General features: G+C 43.0%; 1 protein-coding gene across 1 annotated transcript; it reads left to right on the top strand.

Annotated features, from left to right (window-relative positions):
* Positions 1-17,480, top strand: ttc4 (tetratricopeptide repeat domain 4). The gene is made up of 10 exons (XM_038794042.1): positions 1-218; positions 4,650-4,767; positions 6,815-6,976; positions 7,477-7,554; positions 8,241-8,365; positions 9,568-9,654; positions 11,977-12,215; positions 12,770-12,851; positions 15,816-15,898; positions 17,013-17,480. The coding sequence occupies exons 1-10, from the start codon at positions 111-113 to the stop codon at positions 17,113-17,115; spliced, it is 1,185 nt and encodes a 394-aa protein (XP_038649970.1). The 5' UTR covers positions 1-110; the 3' UTR covers positions 17,116-17,480.
* The last annotated feature ends 728 nt before the right edge of the window (positions 17,481-18,208 follow it).

Raw genomic sequence — 18,208 nt, 5'->3', positions numbered from 1 at the left:
GCGGCAGCCGGAAGCATGTGTTGCTGAATGTAGCAAATCGCCGAGTGTATCAGTTGTGGACGGTGCGGGCTGTCTGTCTGTTTCGGGTGGCGAGCCTCTCTCTGAGCAGCATGGCGTCTGCTCCACCCCCGGAGGAAGACGATGGCATGGATGAGTTCATGGACCAGTTCAAGGGGAAGAAGTATAAAGATGGCTTCAGTGAGGATAACTGGGAGAAGGTGGGATTTGGAGAGCTACTCAACAACTGGAGTGGGGAAAACCACTTGGAAATGTTTGGAAAATACTGATTTCCTCGGTTCAAGGAAAACAAACAAGCGATTCGGACAAGGCAGGGTTAAATAAATTGCCTAGGAATTTTGGCACAAGAGGATTTGACAAACACTCATTGTAAAACAATGTTTCTATAACATTGTATGGTTTCGAGAAGCAGTTAGACATAGCATTTAGGGTGATGGGGAAAGCGGGATTAAGTTGGATGATCAACCATGATCTGAATGAATGGAGAAGTGGGTTTGAAGGGTCGAGTGGCCTCCTCCTGTTTTTCTATGTTTCTATGGAAATGATGGCTGGCAAAAGTAACATTTGGAGCTTGATGAGGATGACTGAGCTGAGATTTGTTACCTCAGGGTCAGACAGAAATTACTTTTTAATCATTTTTTTCCACATCCATTGCTGTTGAATGTTGAACAGCGAGTGATTTGAGTGTCACTGGCTCAGGCAGCCCCAGTGATTGAAGCTTCTTTCTGATTCATTGCCACCTACTGTGGTCTCACAGTTGATGGTGTTGTAGATATAACCGTGACTTCACAGCGCCAGGGTCCCAGGTTCGATTCCCTGCTGGCTCACTGTCTGCGGAGTCTAAATGTTCTCCCCGTGTCTGTGTGGGTTTCCTCCGGTGCTCCAGTTTCCTCCCACAGTCCAAAGATGTGCAGGTTAGGTGGATTGCTTTGTCAAAGCTTTGACAAAGAGTCATCGGACTCGAAACGTTAGCTCTTTTCTCTCCCTACAGATGCTGCCAGACTTGCTGAGATTTTCCAGCATTTTCCCTTTTGTTAACGTCACCTAACTGTTGGACACTGAGGGGCAATTTAGCATGGCCAATCCCCCTAACCTGCACATCTTTGGACTGTGGGAGGAAATCGGAGCACCCGGAGGAAACCCATGCAGAAACCCATGCAGACACGGGGAGAATGTGCAAACTACACACAGTCACCCAAAGTCGGAATCAAACCCGGGTCCCTGGCACTGTGCTAACCACTGCACTACAACCTCAGGATGTCCCAAAGCACTTGACAGCGAAGAAGTGATATTGAAATTGTCATTGACTGTTGCATGACTCACGGATGATGTCTACTTGGAGTTGTCAGTCTGTTGTGGGTCTTTTTGTGATTGCACAGGCCAAAGTTCGACCCACAGATCTTTGGGCATGAGGGGCTTGGGTTCCCATGAGGCCGTGGGATCTAGATGGTAGAATTTTCTTACTTTTCCTTCCTTTTCCCCTGTTCTGCCTTATCATTAAGCCTTTTGGACTCGAAGCCTGCTGCAGCTAGATGAACAGGTTGTCACCATTTTGAACGATCGATAGCAAGCTCCTCCCTTGCATTGTTAATGCTGCCAGGCTTCAAGGAGAGCTTCAGAATGTTGTAGCGTTTTCTACGTCTACCTGTGGAATTCTGGCCTGTAATATGTTGAACACTTACAATACCTTCCCAACCAACTTCCTCAAAAGGCCACCAGTGACATGGAGATCAACATCGGCTCAGCTGCACTAGCTCAGTGTTAATGAAGACAAATGTAGGCTCCTTCCAGTCAGAAATAGGGGAATTTATAAGGGGAACAAAGAAATGGCTGGCCAACTAAATACATACTTTAGTTCTGTCTTTGCAAAGGGGGACACAAATAAGATACCAGAAATGTTGGGCAACATGGTGTTTAGTGAGAGGGAGATCAGCATTAGTAGAGAAATGGTGTTTCAGGAACTGATGGCTTGAAGGGCAATAAATCCCCAGGTCTTGATAATCAGATTCCAGAGTACTTAAGGAAGTGGCCCTAGAAATAATGGATGCATTGATGGTCATCTTCCAAGATTCTATAGACTCTGGAAAAGTTCCTACAGATTGGAGAGTAGCTAAAGTAACCCCAATATCTAAAAAGTGAGGTAGAGAGAAAACAGGGAATTATAGACCAGTCAGCCTGATGTCAGGAGTGGGAAAAATTTAGAATGCATTATTAATGATTTAATAGCAGAGTACTTGGAAACTGTGGCAGGATCGGACAGAGTCAGCATGGATTTACAAAAGGGAAATCTATTGGAATGCTTGGAAGATGTAACAAATAGAGTTGACGAGGGGGAGCCATTGGGTAAATGTGGCAGGTATTCAAGGGCAACAATATCTCAGCAACTGAGCAGGTTTTTGGTAAATGTATGAGGAACACCATAAGGACAACTCTTCCTTCATAATACTTTGATTTTCAAGTTTGCTTGACCAGTAGCAACATCTGAGCTTAAGTTTTCAGTTAAATGACAGCACCTCCAACAGTGTAGCCCACATTCAATCCTGCACTAGAAATTCAACCTGGTATATGCAATCGTCTTGAAAGTACAACTTAAATCAGCAATGTTTTGTTCCTGGAATAGGAATTCTGCCAGCTTAAAAGTTCAGGGATTGCTGTATTGTAATTGAGTTTATATGATTGTTTGAAATGTGAAAGCTGAAATGTGTTGTTAGCTACATTGTTGTGATTTCACTCTTGTGCTGCCTTCGGCGAGTGTAAGGCACTTCTGAGTTGTATTATTCAAGGCCATGAGCTTCACTTATCTACTCTTGGGTAGGAGTGTGTGATGTTTTTTTTCCCACTTATTCGCTTGCAACCACAGTGCCAGCCATTGGCCTCCATTCACCATGATAATCTTCATTATTGTCACAAGTAGGCTTACATTAACACTGCAATGAAATTACTGTGAAAAGCTCCTAGTCGCCACATTCCGGCTCCTGTTCGGGTACACAGAGGGAGAACTCGGAATGTCCAAATTACCTAACAGCACTTGTGGGAGAAAACCCACGCAGACAAGGGGAGAACGTGCAGACTCCGCACAGACAGTGACGCAAGCCGGGAATTGAACCTAGGACCCTGTAGACGTGAAGCAACAGTGCTAACTACTGTGCTACCGTGCCGCCCAACTTTGGTCTGTTCATCCATTCCTTCACCTCCATTTTTGATGCCCCTCTTTTCAAATAGACCGTTATTATTTCCCATCTCTGTAGTCTCGACTCCCAAAGAATGTTGACTTCATAGTATCTGGAGTACATCATGTTTAGCCTTCTATCACTAGATCTGGCTAGAATAGATTGTATCAAGCTCTACATCTCTCAGCAGCCTCTGTCAAAACTGATCACTGTTCCAGGATCAATCTTGAAAGCAAAGATAACCCCCTCTCATTTATTTTCTTCAATATTAACTGTCACCTTCAATCCCTCTCCTCAGCCCCCTCGGATCCAACAACAAGGAACCTATGGACTTTTTTGGCACTAAGACTGGGGTCATAGTTTAAAATCCCTGGTTGTCCTCCCCCCCCCCCCCCCCCCCCCCCCCCCCCCCCCCATTTGCCATAACTCTGAAGTTGGGTTTTTCCTCATAATCTTCATGTGTTTACTTGGAGCTGAGCTCATCCATGAGACCCACACCCTGTTCCAAGGACCCCATTCCCAATTTCTGAGTTGAGTGGTCACTCAGCCTCCTTTCCTAGCTTCCATGTCAGATGACATTTTAAATGTTTTTTTCTGCCCCTTTCAAAAACAATTATCAGCTCTGCTGTCTCAACCTCCCCTTGACCCCTCTTCCATGGAAATGACTGCCCATCTCCAACGTATTGTTCTCCTCCACCCATCTGAAATCCATGGCCATGTTTTTTGTGACTCTAGGTTTCGATTTCTCCAATCAGGTTTCTCCCCCTGTTGGAGCGCTGAAAAGACCGTAATTAAAGTCACAAATGATGTTGACTGTAACTTAGTATGATGCCTTTTCTCCTTTTTGTTCTGCTTGACCTCCTGCATACCGTCCTCCTCTAATCCCTGCTCTAGCTCAGTGGGTTTGCTCTCTTCAGTCCTCCTTATATAATTGTTGCCAAACCATCTCCACCAATGTTGTCTCTTCATGCTGCTTCTGTCCCTCAAAAATTTAGATTTGGCCCCTTTCTTAATCCGCAGATATGGGCAGCTTCCACCTGTATCCTGTGCACTTAGATCTTCCTGCCAAACCCTTGTTCTCTCCATTGAGGCTCCATCAACCTATCTGACACCCAGTCTAGGATACAGTGTAATTCCTTTCAATTAAACGTTGAGGAAACTGAAGGTAATTTATTTGTGTATACTCCCCCAATGCGAACCTATGCACACTCACTGGAAACATGACAGAGAATTGGTGAGGAAAGACAGCTTCCATAACATTTTTTCCAATGTTGTTGCAAGACAAAATGTCTTCCTGTGTCTTGAGAATAAAATACTCGCTTTATAAAGAACTTGCAAATTATGCCTTTGGAGGAGAGACATTTTCCCTCACTCATCCTTGTTAAGAAGCAACAGGAGCAAACGGAGGCAGAAAGGGACCGGGCAATGCTGACCACGTGTTTATTTTTTTTTCCTGTCCAGGAGTTTGACAAGATTCCAATGTTTATGAAAAAGGCACCTGAAGAACTTGATTCTTTGGAGCATCCGGAACTTGCTTGCATCCAGACAATATTGTACGATGAGGATCAATCTCCAGAAGGTACTGGAATCCACATCAATCAAAAAAGTTAAAGCAAAACCTGTTGCAATTTGCAAATTTTCATTTTGCAAATAACTGACTGACTTTAGGCAGATTCCTTCCTCAGAAAGGTCCGAAGAGTTAAATATTCTGTGACTGACAGAGTATTCAATGTTATGTATAGAACTGTACGAAGTCTTACAACACCAGGTTAAAGTCCAACAGGTTTGATTCAAACACGAGCTTTTGGAGCGCAGCTCCTTCCTCAGGTGAAGAAGCTGCGCTCCGAAAGCTCGTGTTTGAATCAAACCTGTTGGACTTTAACCTGGTGTTGTAAGACTTCTTACTGTGCTCACCCCAGTCCAACGCCGGCATCTCCACATCATGTATAGAACTGACAGCTAGTAATGTGATGATAGCCTGGCCATGTATATATTTTCACAAGATTACAAAGAAAAAGTGTACTCCTTTTTGAAATAAATGAATGTTTATTTATCAATGTAATTGGCATTGGAAAAAGTGCAGGTATTTATGGGAAAATCATTGGTGAGAATTGTATTACCATCTCTTCCAGAATATTGTTTGAAAAATATTTTTATTGGGATTTCTGGCATTTAGTAACAAGGTTTATACATGAGAGAACCGTTGGCAAAAAACACAAAAGAAGAAATCAAGCAACAGCAACTTCATAAACAATTTCTTACAGAATAATGCTGCAGACTTAACTCCTTTTGAAACATTTTGAGCCTCCATGTGAGATTAAATGACTAAATGGAGAAAGACTGCAAAAATTGCAGCACAGAGGGGTTTAGGGGTTCTCGTGCGTAAATCACAAAAAGCTGGCATGCAAGTTCAGCAGGTAATAGGGAAGGCAAATGGAATGTTGGCCTTTATTTTAAAGGAAATGAGTATAAAAATAGGGAACTCTTGCTAAAACCATGCAAGGCGCTAATTTAAAAAAAATGTTGAGTATCCAATTAATCTTTTCCAATTAAGGGGCAGTTTAGCGTAGCCAATCCACCTGGCCTGCACATCTTTGGGTTGTGGGGGCAAAACCCACACAAACACAGGGAGAATGTGCAAACTCCACACGGACAGTGACCCAGAGCCGGGATCGAACCTGGGACCTCGGCGCCGTGAAGCAGCAATGCTGACCCACTGCGCCACCGTGCTGCCCTCCAAAGCACGAATTTGATCACACTTGGGATATGTCAACCGTTTTGGTCCCCTTACCTAAAGAAAGACATACTAGCATTGGAGGTAATCCAGAGAAGGTTCACTAGGTTGATCCCAGGTATGAAGGGATTTTCTTGAGGAAAGTTTGAGTAGGTTGGGCCTGTATTCATTGGCGTTTAGAAGAAGGAGAGGTGACCTTATTGAGACATGTAGGATTCTCAGGGGGCTTCACAGGGTAGATGCTGAGAGGATGTTTCCCTTTATGGAAGAGTCTAGGACCAGAGGGCATAATCTCAGTAAGGGGTCGTCCAGTTAAAACAGAGATGAAGAGGAATTTCTTCTCTCAGAAGATAGTGAATCTGTAGAATTCTTTACTGCAGTGGGCTGTAGTATGTTCATTAAGTATGTTGAAGGCTGAGATAGAAAGATTTTTAATCAGGGAATCGAGGGTTATGGGGATAAGGCGGGAAAGTGGAGTTGAGGATTATCAGATCAATCAAGATCTAGGGCAGCACGGTGGCGCAGTGGTTAGCCCTGCTGCCTCACAGCGCCGAGGTCCCAGGATCGATCCTGGCTCTGGGTCACTGTCCGTGTGGAGTTTGCACATTCTACCCGTGTTTGCATGGGTTTCGCCCCCACAAGCCAAAGATGTGCAGGTTAGGTGGATTGGCCATGCTAAATTGGAAAAAATAAATTAGGTACTCTAAATTTATTTTAAAAGATCAGTCAAGATCTCACTGACGGGTGGAGCAGGCTTGATGGGCCGAATGGTCTACTTCTGCCCCTATGCATTATGGTCTTAAATCAGATTTTTTTTAAAAATCAGGTTGGTTGGCGATTTCTAATATTTATAGATTGTGTTAGACCTTTTCTTTTAAATTATATTTTACAGAGCTTGCAAAAACATACAAGAATGAAGGGAATCATTACTTCAAGGAAAAGAATTATAAAAAAGCTGTCATCTCCTACACAGAAGGGCTGAAGAGAAAATGCAGCGACTCTGAGCTGAATGTCATACTCTATACAAACAGAGCTGCGGCACAATTTTACTTGGGTATGGCTGGTTGGCACTTGCCCGTCCTAACTGCGTGGAAATGGGAGTGAACTGGGTGGCATGATTGTTCCAAAAATCAGATTTGAGGATGTAGAATTGAATTTAGGTCAGATAATGGGGGGGGGGGGGGGGGAATCTTGGCTCACTCGGGTGTAAACGCATGAAGTGAACTGAGTTTGGGACTGTGCGAATCCCAAATAATCGTGCTTGGGGATTGAAATGTTGTGTTCAACAGAAATATCACATTGTACGGTTGGGTGTGTTCTGGAGTGGGGCACAAGATTTAAAAGTGTTACTGTAACATGAGGTCAACTCTCAACAATTAGCTACAGGCCATAATTGAATACGATCAAAGGAAAAAACATGTGCCAGTAATAAAGTAGTGCCTTCTTCCACATGCCCAGTGCAGCCAAGTATTGCTCGTTCTTCGCTGGTGAACTGACACTGTGAACAAAGAAGTATATTTGGCTTTCTGACTCTTCTGATATTCTGTGTTTAAGGTAATAATCGATCTGCACTAAATGACGTGATTGAAGCTCGAAAGCTGAAACCAAACCATCTGAAAGCAGTAATTAGAGGTAAGGCTGAAGAAACAGTTATGTTTTATTTTGACATCCTTCCCACCTAAGGGGAAGGGCGTTCTGTTCCTCCCTTACTCCCCTCGCTTTTAGGAAGTCTACAAGGAGAGTCTGGAAGCACACGCTTCTATTTCACTTTTAATTTCAGGACACGGGTGGTATGAGGAACTCCAAATGCAGGGGACCACAAGAGTGAACTCAAACCCCACGATGATATATTGGAACTCCCAACAATTTGTGCCATGTACAGGGACAGATTAATTTAAAGCAATGCTGTGTTCCACTATATGATTTTTCTTTTGTCCTAAACTGAAGACGATAGTCAAAAACGGGATTTGAGGCAGAACAGTGTTGCACATAATCAATGTTTGTTACCAACTAGAGGTATGCTGGGTGATGATGTGCTGCCCCTTCCGACCTCTCACCCATTTTTGTTGCTGTTTCTTGTAAGGAAAATAAATTGAACATTTCTAAGAATCAGTACTTTCCCCAGAGTTCTTGCTTTGGTGATCATTTAACAGAGTCCATGTTTGATACTGAAAATGAATGCAATATTTTGGAACAGAGATGATGTGTTACCAAACTGACATCTTGCTATGACTTCTTGATTAATTAATAATCTTTTGGGAAATGGGTTCTTCCCTGTGGCTGCTGAAGTCTTAACTTTTGATTGTCGGTTTTGACAGGTATCCTTTGCCATATTGAACTGAACAATTACAGCAAGGCAATAGCATGGTGTGATGAGGGCCTTAAGTTTGAACCTAAAGAGAAGCAGCTCATTGAATTGAGAGCCAGCGCTGATAAGCAGAAGGTATGGTGCGTGACTGCAGGTTAAGTACTTGATTGTAGGAGATAGTCGAGGGTGACTATGTTGTGTGAGTGCTGAATATGGGAAATTTAGTCAAGTGTGTACTTTGCGGAAATGGTCAAAATGGTTCGGCATGGAAGAGCTTTGTTGATCTGGCATCTCATAGGTGCATGGGATTGCATAGTGATCTTGGAGATTGATTTGTGATGCCATCTTGTGCTCTCCAGGAACAGGTTGAGCCTGTCCAAACTCTTTTTGTTTAAAACCCGCAAGCAGAGAATGGTACCTGTCAGACAGTGAAGGGCATCCTCGGCTAGTGAGTGGGTCACATGTGCGGCCCACCTGCATCTCATTGGGCCACAAGATTGAAATCGGGCTTGTTCACTAACTATGACCCTTGAATAAGATTGAATATATTTAATGCACAGCGAATACTTCATAAGTTGCAGAAAATGCTTAATAATTCCTATATAGAACATAGAACAGTACAGCACAGAACAGGCCCTTCGGCCCTCGATGTTGTGCCGAACAATGATCACCCCACTTAAACCCACGTAACCCGTATACCCGTAACCCAACAATCCCCCCATTAACCTTACACTACGGGCAATTTAGCATGGCCAATCCACCTAACCCGCACATCTTTGGACTGTGGGAGGAAACCGGAGCACCCGGAGGAAACCCACACGCACACGGGGAGGACGTGCAGACTCCACACAGACAGTGACCCAGCCGGGAATCGAACCTGGGACCCTGGAGCTGTGAAGCATTGATGCTAACCACCATACTACCGTGAGGCCCCTATTAAAAGACCCGTCATCAATTTCAAGGATAAAAACAAAAAAGCTTTATGCTTGACACAGCAGGAGATGAAGGCTCTCACAGTCAATGCTGTGAGCAATCAGCATGCACCTCACTTCACCTGCCCTTATTCTATGTGCATCACTTCAATCATACTGGTAGGAAAAAGCTACGCAGGTGGAAACCAGCAAAATGTGGCAACTCTGTGCATGGGTAACAGTGAACAAAATGGCTTGTGGCCTGCACTCAGAACTTTAATAGGCTGTGTGGATCCCGGGCCACAGCTTGCCCACCACTGCTTTAATGCCATCATTTTGAACATGTTTTGAACCTCGGCCACATGTGAATGGTTCTGACTGATTATCCCACCTAGTCTTATGCTGAATTGTTAATTTTTTTTGTAGCGGGTTGAAGAACGTAATGTAAGGAAAACAAAGTTAAGGGAGAAGAAGAAACGGGTGCAAGCAGAGGCTTTATTGAAGGCTATCGAGGTAAGGAAATGTGAAACGTTGGAGAAAATGGCCAGACCATTCGAATGGCAGTGTATATTCAAGTGAAAATCAGCCTCGATGTAAAAGAGGATCAAATGACTTTTGGCTTAAAAAAAACAGAACTTTTCACATACAGGTTGAATATCCCTTATTCGAAATGCTCGGGGCTGAGAGTGTCTCTGATTCCGGAGTTTTTCGAATTTTGGAATACCAAGCTGCAAAGACCCTCGGCACTGCTCGGAGGCTTTTGGTGCTGTGACTGACGGTGGGTACACGGCTTCCCCCCCGATAGGGAATCGGGTACCAGGTTCAACTCTTTCGGTGCAACAAACCGGTGCTGTCAATTGGAAGGAAGCACACACACGCACGTGTGTTGGGCCACAGGAACGGGTCACAGTGCTAAGAGCAGCCGCATTAAAAATCGACCCTAGCTTTTAAGAGATCAGACTGAATTCTGATTTTTAATTCCCCAAGGTTAATTAATTTGAAGGTACAGACAGGAACTTTTAGGATTTCCCTCTGCCAATTCCAGCGGCCATCTCCCAGCCAATCGACAAGTCTGACGTGTAGCATGTAATCTATCACGATGTGGTGAGAAACAATAATAGGTACGTAGCTCAATTTAAAATGAATGTTGTAGCCTTCATCGAGAAGACTAATAATTGTGCGGCAACAAGAGAGGTTTACTGTTTGAGAAAATAATTAGGGAGACTGGAGAAAGACCTCCAATGAGGTAGAAAAACATTGAAGAATAAATGTGCCATCAGAGGAAGTCCGAGTAAGTGGCTTCACGTGGAGAAAAAGCAACCGAATGAGTGAACGAGCATCGGCTAAATGGTCATGTTATCACCGGGGGAGACATTTAACTCTGTGCCTTTAGAGAACAAGGAAAGATGGTAATCCAAAATTCAGGGCCAAAGCCGGATGGTGCACAAGATTCAAACAAGATCACCGACCCTTGTAAGGTCAACTGGCCACGAGAATCTGCAAATCGCAGTGGTTCACATTTGTATGACGGATGGCACGAAGTTAAAGCTGACGGTGATACTCAAGCGCAAAGCTCTCCCCAAAGAGAAATCCGGAAAGGGGTGGCAATTCATGTTCACGTGAAAGGCTGAATGGATGAAAACGGTTGCAGAAAATTGACCAAAAAAAATGTGGAATTACGACCAGGAGGACTAGGCAGAGAAAAAAGGTTTGCTTGTCTCGGGCATGTTCAGTTCCCACCTTATCGATGATGTAGTCCGTGATGTGAGATCAACTAACACCAACATGACAGTTATTCCTGACAGTCTTGTGAGTGTTATTCAGCCCTTGGGTGTGTGTAGAAATGAGCTTCTCGAGCACGGTATCCAAAAGACGTAGAGGGTGGAACAGTGTGAGAATCCTCACTAGCAACATTGTGCCCATAGGTCATGGACAAATACACTCAATGATACAGAGAACGATTACTTGTGGAACGACGATGCTGAAGTTACTGATAATGATGTTGAAGATGAGGAAGATCTATATGAGGATGCTATACAACCAGGCTGTTTGGACTAATTGTGCAGTGATTCAGAGTGATTTCAAATGATTTCATCGTGAGGTGTTGTAGTTAATACATTGTGATATATATTTATGTTGTGTTGGATGAATAGTGCCGTTTGTCATATTATAAAATAAGTAAATGCTAGAGAATCAATATGAATTTTCTGTGCTGTTGGTTTTTGCTTTATTCCTTTGCGACAGTCTTATTTGGGCACAAATCAAGCATGCATGCCAATCCCTCAAAAACATTATCCATGTAAATGTTGACCTCTTGACCTTTGATATAAAAACTTGGTCTCAAAAATTCAGTTTTTACGCAAGTATATATGGTAGACGTGTGTTTCGCATGAAAAGACTGGACAAAGATATGCTTTTAGAAATGTGGTATCTTGGGTTGACCCTCGTGTGAGAATCAGTGAGAGCTGCACCGGGGAGTAAAGGCACAGAGAGACAGAATGGGACTTCAGTGTTGAGCAGGCTTGAGAGGTTAAACGGCCTACTTCTGCTCCTACGTTCCTAGTGTATAGTGACTGTCTTGCAAAAAAAACATTTAAAAAATATCCAGTAGAGAGAAAGCAATGATGGAACAATGTTGAAATCATTTTTCAGAATCTCTAAAAACATTTATTCTGCACTGCTCCTCATGTGATTTTCAGACGGTGCCCAATCCTGAGGACCAGTGAATATCTTACCTTTGGGGATAAGAGATTGGATTGTTCTGCTAAGTGATGCAAGCATGCATTTTCCATACTCTCAGGTGTTTGCCTTAGTTTCATTTATTGTCTCTTGTAGGAGCGGAAGATAAAGTTATTTCAGCCTCAGGAGTTGTCCAGTCAAAATTCTGATGATGATGAAGGCGATGATGAGGAGGAGGACCGAGTGTTAAGAACACTGTTGTTCGATGGCATAAACTCTGAGAATGGAATTGTAGTCCATTTGGATGAAAATGGCAACCTAAATTGGCCTGTACTGTTTCTGTACCCTGAGTATGAACAAATGGATTTCATCTCTACCTTTCACGAAGACACCCGGTAAATATTAAAATAAAGATATCTTTCAGTTTAAGGCAAGTAATTTCAATGTCCTTCTGAGGTAGGCTATACTGTGTCTCAAAATAGCATCCGCAGTGATCTCAGCAAGGCAAGGACAGTTTGTTCCAGCTAATAGTTGATGTTCTTTTGATATGAACTGATATTTTAATTGTTATGCTGAAGAGAACTACGCACTCAATAGCAACTTTGAATAAATGAGCAACAACCACATCCAAATTAATTTCCACCTTTGTTAACTGAATGCTTTGTGTAAACACTAGTGTCTCAGTCCCTGCTTTTTCGAGATACTGAATATACTGGCAGTTTGCAATCTTTCTTTGTTCAAGTCTTTATGTGATGAAATTGGTATGAGACAGTTGAGTCGCAGACACTTTTCCAAAGGAAGTGAACCCAGGTCACAAGGTGAAAAGACGAATGTTCTGACTGATGCCACCGTGTCTCCTTGAACTGAATTATGACTTTTGTTAGTGCGTCAGGGAAGGGAAGGAATCTGGCCTTCCAGAGAATTAACTTTGGCTGTGTTTTCTTTTCAGGTTTATTGATCATTTATCTGTGATGTTTGAGAACTTTCCCCCTTGGGATACAGAAAAAAAATATAAGCCAATTAATTTGGAGGTACAGTATGACTTCAATTGCATTTAAGAATGTTGTCTTAATACACAAATAACATACCAGAAATATTGGGGAACGCAGGTTTTAATGCAAAGGGGGAACTGAAGGAAATCAGTATCAGTAGAGAAATGGTGTTAAGGAAATTGATGGGGTTGAAGGCTGATAAATCCCCAGGGCCTGATAATCCACATCCCAGGGTGCTGAAAGGAGTGGCCCTAGAAATATTGAAAGTATTGATGGTCTTCTTCCAAAATTCTGCAGACTCTGGAACAGTTTCGACAGATTGGAGGGTAGCTAATGTAACCCCACTATTTAAAACGGGAGAGGGAAAATAAGTGAATTATAGACCAGTCAGCCTGATATCAGTAGTGGGGAAAATTCTGGAGCCCATTAAAAAATATTTTAATAGCGGAGCACTTGGAAAACAGTGGCAGGATCGGACAGAGTCAGCATTGATTTCAGAAAGGGAAATCATGCTTGACAAATCAACTGCAATTCTTCAAGGTTCAACAAATAGAGTTGATGAGGGGAAGCCAGTGGACGTGGTATATTTGAACTTTCAGAAGGTTTTTGACAAAGTCCCACTTAAGAGATTGGCGTGTAAAATTAAAGCACATGGGATTGTGGTAGTGTATTGAAATGGTTCGAAACCTGGTTGGAAGCCAGGAAACTGAGTAGGAATAAACAGGTCTTTTTCCGAATGGCAGGCAGTGACTAGCAGGAATTGGTGCCAGGATCCCAGCTATTCACAATGCATATTAATGATTTAGTTGAGGGAACTAAATGTAGTATCTCCAAATGTGCAGGTAATACCAAGCTGGGTGGGAGGGTGACTCTGAGGAGGATACAAAGATGCTTCGGGGGTGGGGGGAGGGGGGGGGCGCGCGGTGGCACAGTGGTTAGCACTGCTGCCTCATGCGCGATGATCTTGGTTTGATCCCGGCCCCAGGTCACTGTCCGTGTGGAGTTTGCACATGGGAATGTGTGATGATGCTAGGGTGTCCTTTTACATCAATTGCTGAAGGTAAGCATGCAGGTGCAGCAGGCGGTAAAGAAGGGAAATGGTATGTTGGATTTCATTGTGAGAGGATTCAAGTACAGTAGTAGGGAGGTCTTGCTGCAATAAAAAGAGCCTTGGTGTGGCCACACCTGGAATATTCTCTTTATCTGAGGGAGGATGTTCTTGCTGTCACCATAGTCCAGATGACCACAAGTTGATTTTCTCTTTGACGAGAGAGCTGACTGGTGGTGATTTAGTCTGAGGATCACCACACCTCAGGCGAGGGACAAAGCTGAGAAGTTGCTGCAATAGTTCATGAATAACCTCTGCTGGGTTCAGGAATTGAACCCGCGCCATTCGCCTGCGTCACTATCCAGCCAAATGGCTACCAGATCCTGCTGTAGAGGGAGTGCAAAGAAGGTTTACCAGACAGTTTCCTGGGATGGCAGAACTGACGTATGAGGAGCGATTGAGTCGGATAGGATTATACTTGCTGCAGTTCAGAAGAATGAAGGGGGAATCTCATAAATCTTATAAAATTCTAACAGGACTAGACAGTGTAGTTGTAGGAAAGATGTTTCTGACGGTGTGGGTGACCAGATCATTTATGCCAACTCTCTATTTCTTGTTAGCAAGCTAATCTTCAGTACATGCCAAATGTTACTTTGCACTATGAGCTTTTATTTTCTGCAATAACCTTCGATGTGGCACCTTATCAAATGCCTACTGGAAATCCAAGTACAATACATCGACTGGTTTCCCTTTACCCACAGCACATGTTACTCCTTCAAAGAACTCCCAATAAATTGGTTAAAGGTGAATTCTCTTTCACAAAATCATTATGACTCTTCCCGATTGCCTTGAATTTTGCCCTGCTTAGCAGCTTTAATAGTGGCTTCTAACATTTGCCCTATGGCAGACATTAGGCTAATTGGCTTGTAGTTTCCTGCTTTCTGTCTTCCTCACTTTTTGAATAAAGGAGTTACATTTGCTATCTTCCAAACTAAGGTCATCGTCCCCAAATCCAGGGAATTTTGGAAAATTATAACCAATGCATCAACTATCTCATTAGACAATTCTTTCAAGACCTTGGGATGAAGTCCATCGGGATCAGGACATTTGTCAGCCTGCACACCCAACAATTTGGTCAATACCACTTCCCTGGTGATTGTGATTTTCCCACGTTCCTCCCTCCCTTTCATTTCCTGCTACCAGAGCAGGTGAAAGGCTGGGAATCCTACCTCTTGACCCCCCCCCCCCCCCCCCCCCCCCCCTCCCTCCCCCAAAGCCTGTCCACCACCTACAAGGCACAAGTCAGGAATGTAATGGAATGCTCTCCACTTGCCTGGATGAGGGCAGCTCCAACAACATTCATGAATCTCTGCACCATACAGGACAAGAGAGCCCGCTTGATTGCTACCCCTTCCACAAGTGATCAAAATCTTGGAATTCCCTCCCTAGCAGCAATGTGGGTATACCTGCACCACGGGGACTGCAGGGGTTTAAGAAGGCAACTCACCACCACCTTCTGAGGGTCAATTAGGGATGGGCAGTAAATGTTGGCCTAACAGTGACGCCCACATGTCATAAATTAATTTTTTTAAATTTGCAGCTATCTCTGGGATGTTTTACTTGTGTCCTTTTGTGAAGACAGATCCAAAATACATGTTTGTTTCATCCATCGTGGCCCTACTTTCCATTACCAATTCCCCAGATGTACTTTCTACAGGACCAATCTATTGAGTTGAAGGTTTGTGAGGGAGAGACTAGTGTTCATGTGTGGGTGGTGTGTTAACCATAATAAAATGGGGACAGGAATATTTATGTTTCTGTTGTGGAATCTGTAAACATCTAATACTTCACTGTTCTCTGCTGTAATAATTCATGAAATGGCAAAGTAAGTGAAACGTCTCTGGAGAATATTAAAACAATTGAAAAGCTGCTTTTTTGTTGACCAATGTCCACAGCTATACTTCGAAGATGAGCAAAGGGAGGATCTGTACCAAGTGGACCCCATGTGCACTCTCCGGCAGGTGCTGAGTCATGACAGGTGAATAGAGTGAACATCCTTCTCACCATGTGTCTGCTGCTTTCAGTTCCTGCTGATTCTGTGTCTTAGCTGAGTGTAGAATGGCCGTTAGGTTAAAGCCATTTAATTTTTATTTTAAATTCCATTACAAGTTGCAAAGCCAATGTGTAGAGTGGACAGGGCAAGCCCTTGTCACCATCTCCTTGCTTGCTCCAAAAACAATTCAAATTCAAATAGAATCCAATTCATGGTCCCCACAAAGGAAACATTTCAGTTCCAAGCTGACAAGAACAGGCTTTACACCTGATCTCGGGCTTGATCTTGGCCAAAAGACTGAGAAGTGATTAAGTTGAATATTCTAAAAATGATTTGATAACTTTTGTTGGTGTGTTACAGTTCACTCAAGAGAGTTTGAGTTGATGTTGCAACATGCACTTTAATCTGCATGTTTTATTCTAGAGCTATGGATAATAATGGTAGGGGCACCAAATGTTCTTTTCATCACATGACTGACCAGGAATCGCTCCCACTCTTACCACCCGCCAATGACATGTCTTGGAAGGATTTGCAGTTTGATACTCGACCTGTTTGTTCATATTATGAATATGCATTCCTTGGCCATTAAGAGCTGGGGTGGGACTTGAACCTTGAGTTTCTGGCTCAGAACATGACGCACTGCGCCAAAGTTACCTTTTGATAACTTGTATAGAATATTCGATATTACAAAATCATAGAAGGTGCTTGGGTAGTGTCGCCAGTTAGCCTTTTAATCTTTTTAATTTGTTGATTTAAAAACCTTTTGGACTAAGGCTGCTGAGTGAAGTGAAACTGGACAGTATCAACTCTGTACTTCTTTAATTTCTTCCTTCCCCAACTGCTTATGGGGTGTTGCCTGGCCTTTGGATCAACTCGGTTGAGATTGAAAACGTAGCAGAGTGACGGTTGCATGTCAACGTACAGTGACAGCAAATAATTTTGCTTCAACCTGCCGCAACATTGAGCTGGCTATCTGCTGTATTTTATGTTTCTAACTGAGTACAGATTTTGTATATTTGGACTGATGTTCCTTCTATTATATTAAAGTGGCTGTTGGTTGATAGTAATTAATACTTCATTGAATTTTTTGTGTGTCTAGATATGTTGTGAAGGCTGGCAATCCAAGAATCCTCGTTCTGGTTAGAGGTTCATCGTTCTTTCAAGACTTTTTATCCGGAAAGAAACTTCAAGGGGCTGTTTAGCTCACTGGGCTGATCACTGGCTTTGAAAGCAGACCAAGGCAAGCCAGCAGCACGGTTCGATTCCCGTAACAGCCTCCCTGAACAGGCGCCGGAATGTGGCGACTAGGGGCTTTTCAGAGTAACTTCATTTGAAGCCTACTCGTGACAATAAGCGATTTTCATTTTCATTTCATTTCAAGCAAATTGAAATAAAGACTTAAAGTGCTGAACCTACTCTGGTCTGGCAGCATCAGTGGGGAGAGACAGAGTTCATGTTTTGAGTCGTATGTGACTCTTCAGACCACCTTTTGATCTGCAAATTGAGTTGTCTAACTTCATATTAGTATATGAACAGCAATAAATGGAATACCACGTAAAAAAACACAAAAAAAGACATATTTATCATTGCCATTTGAGCACTCCACCCAAAAATGGGGGAAATAAAGGAGCCTGATCACATTTCAGAAATATCTTGAAGTATTTCCCATCAGAATTTTATTTGAAATGCAGCAGCCATTTTATCAATGGTGAAATTCCACAAATAATAACAAATGACCAGCTAATCTGATTTTAATAATGTTGATTGAGGAAGTAATGCTGGCCAGGACAGCTGGCAAAAACTGCCTGTACTTTTTCAAATAGTGCCTTGGAATCTTTAGGTAGTATTGGACTGTACTGTATAATAGCGTATAATCTCACCAGTTTTACCCCACATCTAAATAACTAAATTGGCTGTTTAAAAGGCTGTAATTGGTTAATTACTATAAAGAAATATTAACTCGAATTGTAGATTTCCCTTTGTGCTGGCTTCACTTTGACTATCGCTTAAAGAGGGAGACAGTTACCTCCCTGACGTTGAAGTGACGAGCAGTTGTCTAATTAAAAACAAAATCCTGCAGAGGCTGGAATTCCGCAATGGAATAGAAAATTCTGGAAACTCAGTAGGTAGGTCAGGCAGCTTATGTAGGGAGAGAATCAAAGAGAACAACAAAGAACAAAGAAAATTACAGCAGAGGAACAGGCCCTTCGGCCCTCCCAGCCTGCGCCGATCCAGATCCTTTATCTAAACCTGTTGCCTATTTTCCAAGGTCTACTTCTCTCTGTTCCCCACCCG

The sequence above is a fragment of the Scyliorhinus canicula genome, chromosome 4 (assembly GCF_902713615.1).
Source record: "Scyliorhinus canicula chromosome 4, sScyCan1.1, whole genome shotgun sequence".
Taxonomy (NCBI): Eukaryota; Metazoa; Chordata; class Chondrichthyes; order Carcharhiniformes; family Scyliorhinidae; genus Scyliorhinus; species Scyliorhinus canicula.
The sequence above is the reverse complement of the archived record's forward strand: the minus strand, read 5'-3'. Positions and strand labels throughout refer to the sequence as shown.

What these genes read in the sequence shown, in the direction of transcription:
- ttc4 (XM_038794042.1), top strand. Translation starts at nt 111, where the DNA reads ATGGCGTCTGCTCCACCCCCGGAGGAAGACGATGGCATGGATGAGTTC. An exon ending in CCAGCGCTGATAAGCAGAAG is followed by an intron (nt 8,366 to 9,567) that starts GTATGGTGCGTG and finishes TTTTTTTTGTAG; the next exon opens with CGGGTTGAAGAACGTAATGT. An exon ending in CTTTATTGAAGGCTATCGAG is followed by an intron (nt 9,655 to 11,976) that starts GTAAGGAAATGT and finishes TGTCTCTTGTAG; the next exon opens with GAGCGGAAGATAAAGTTATT.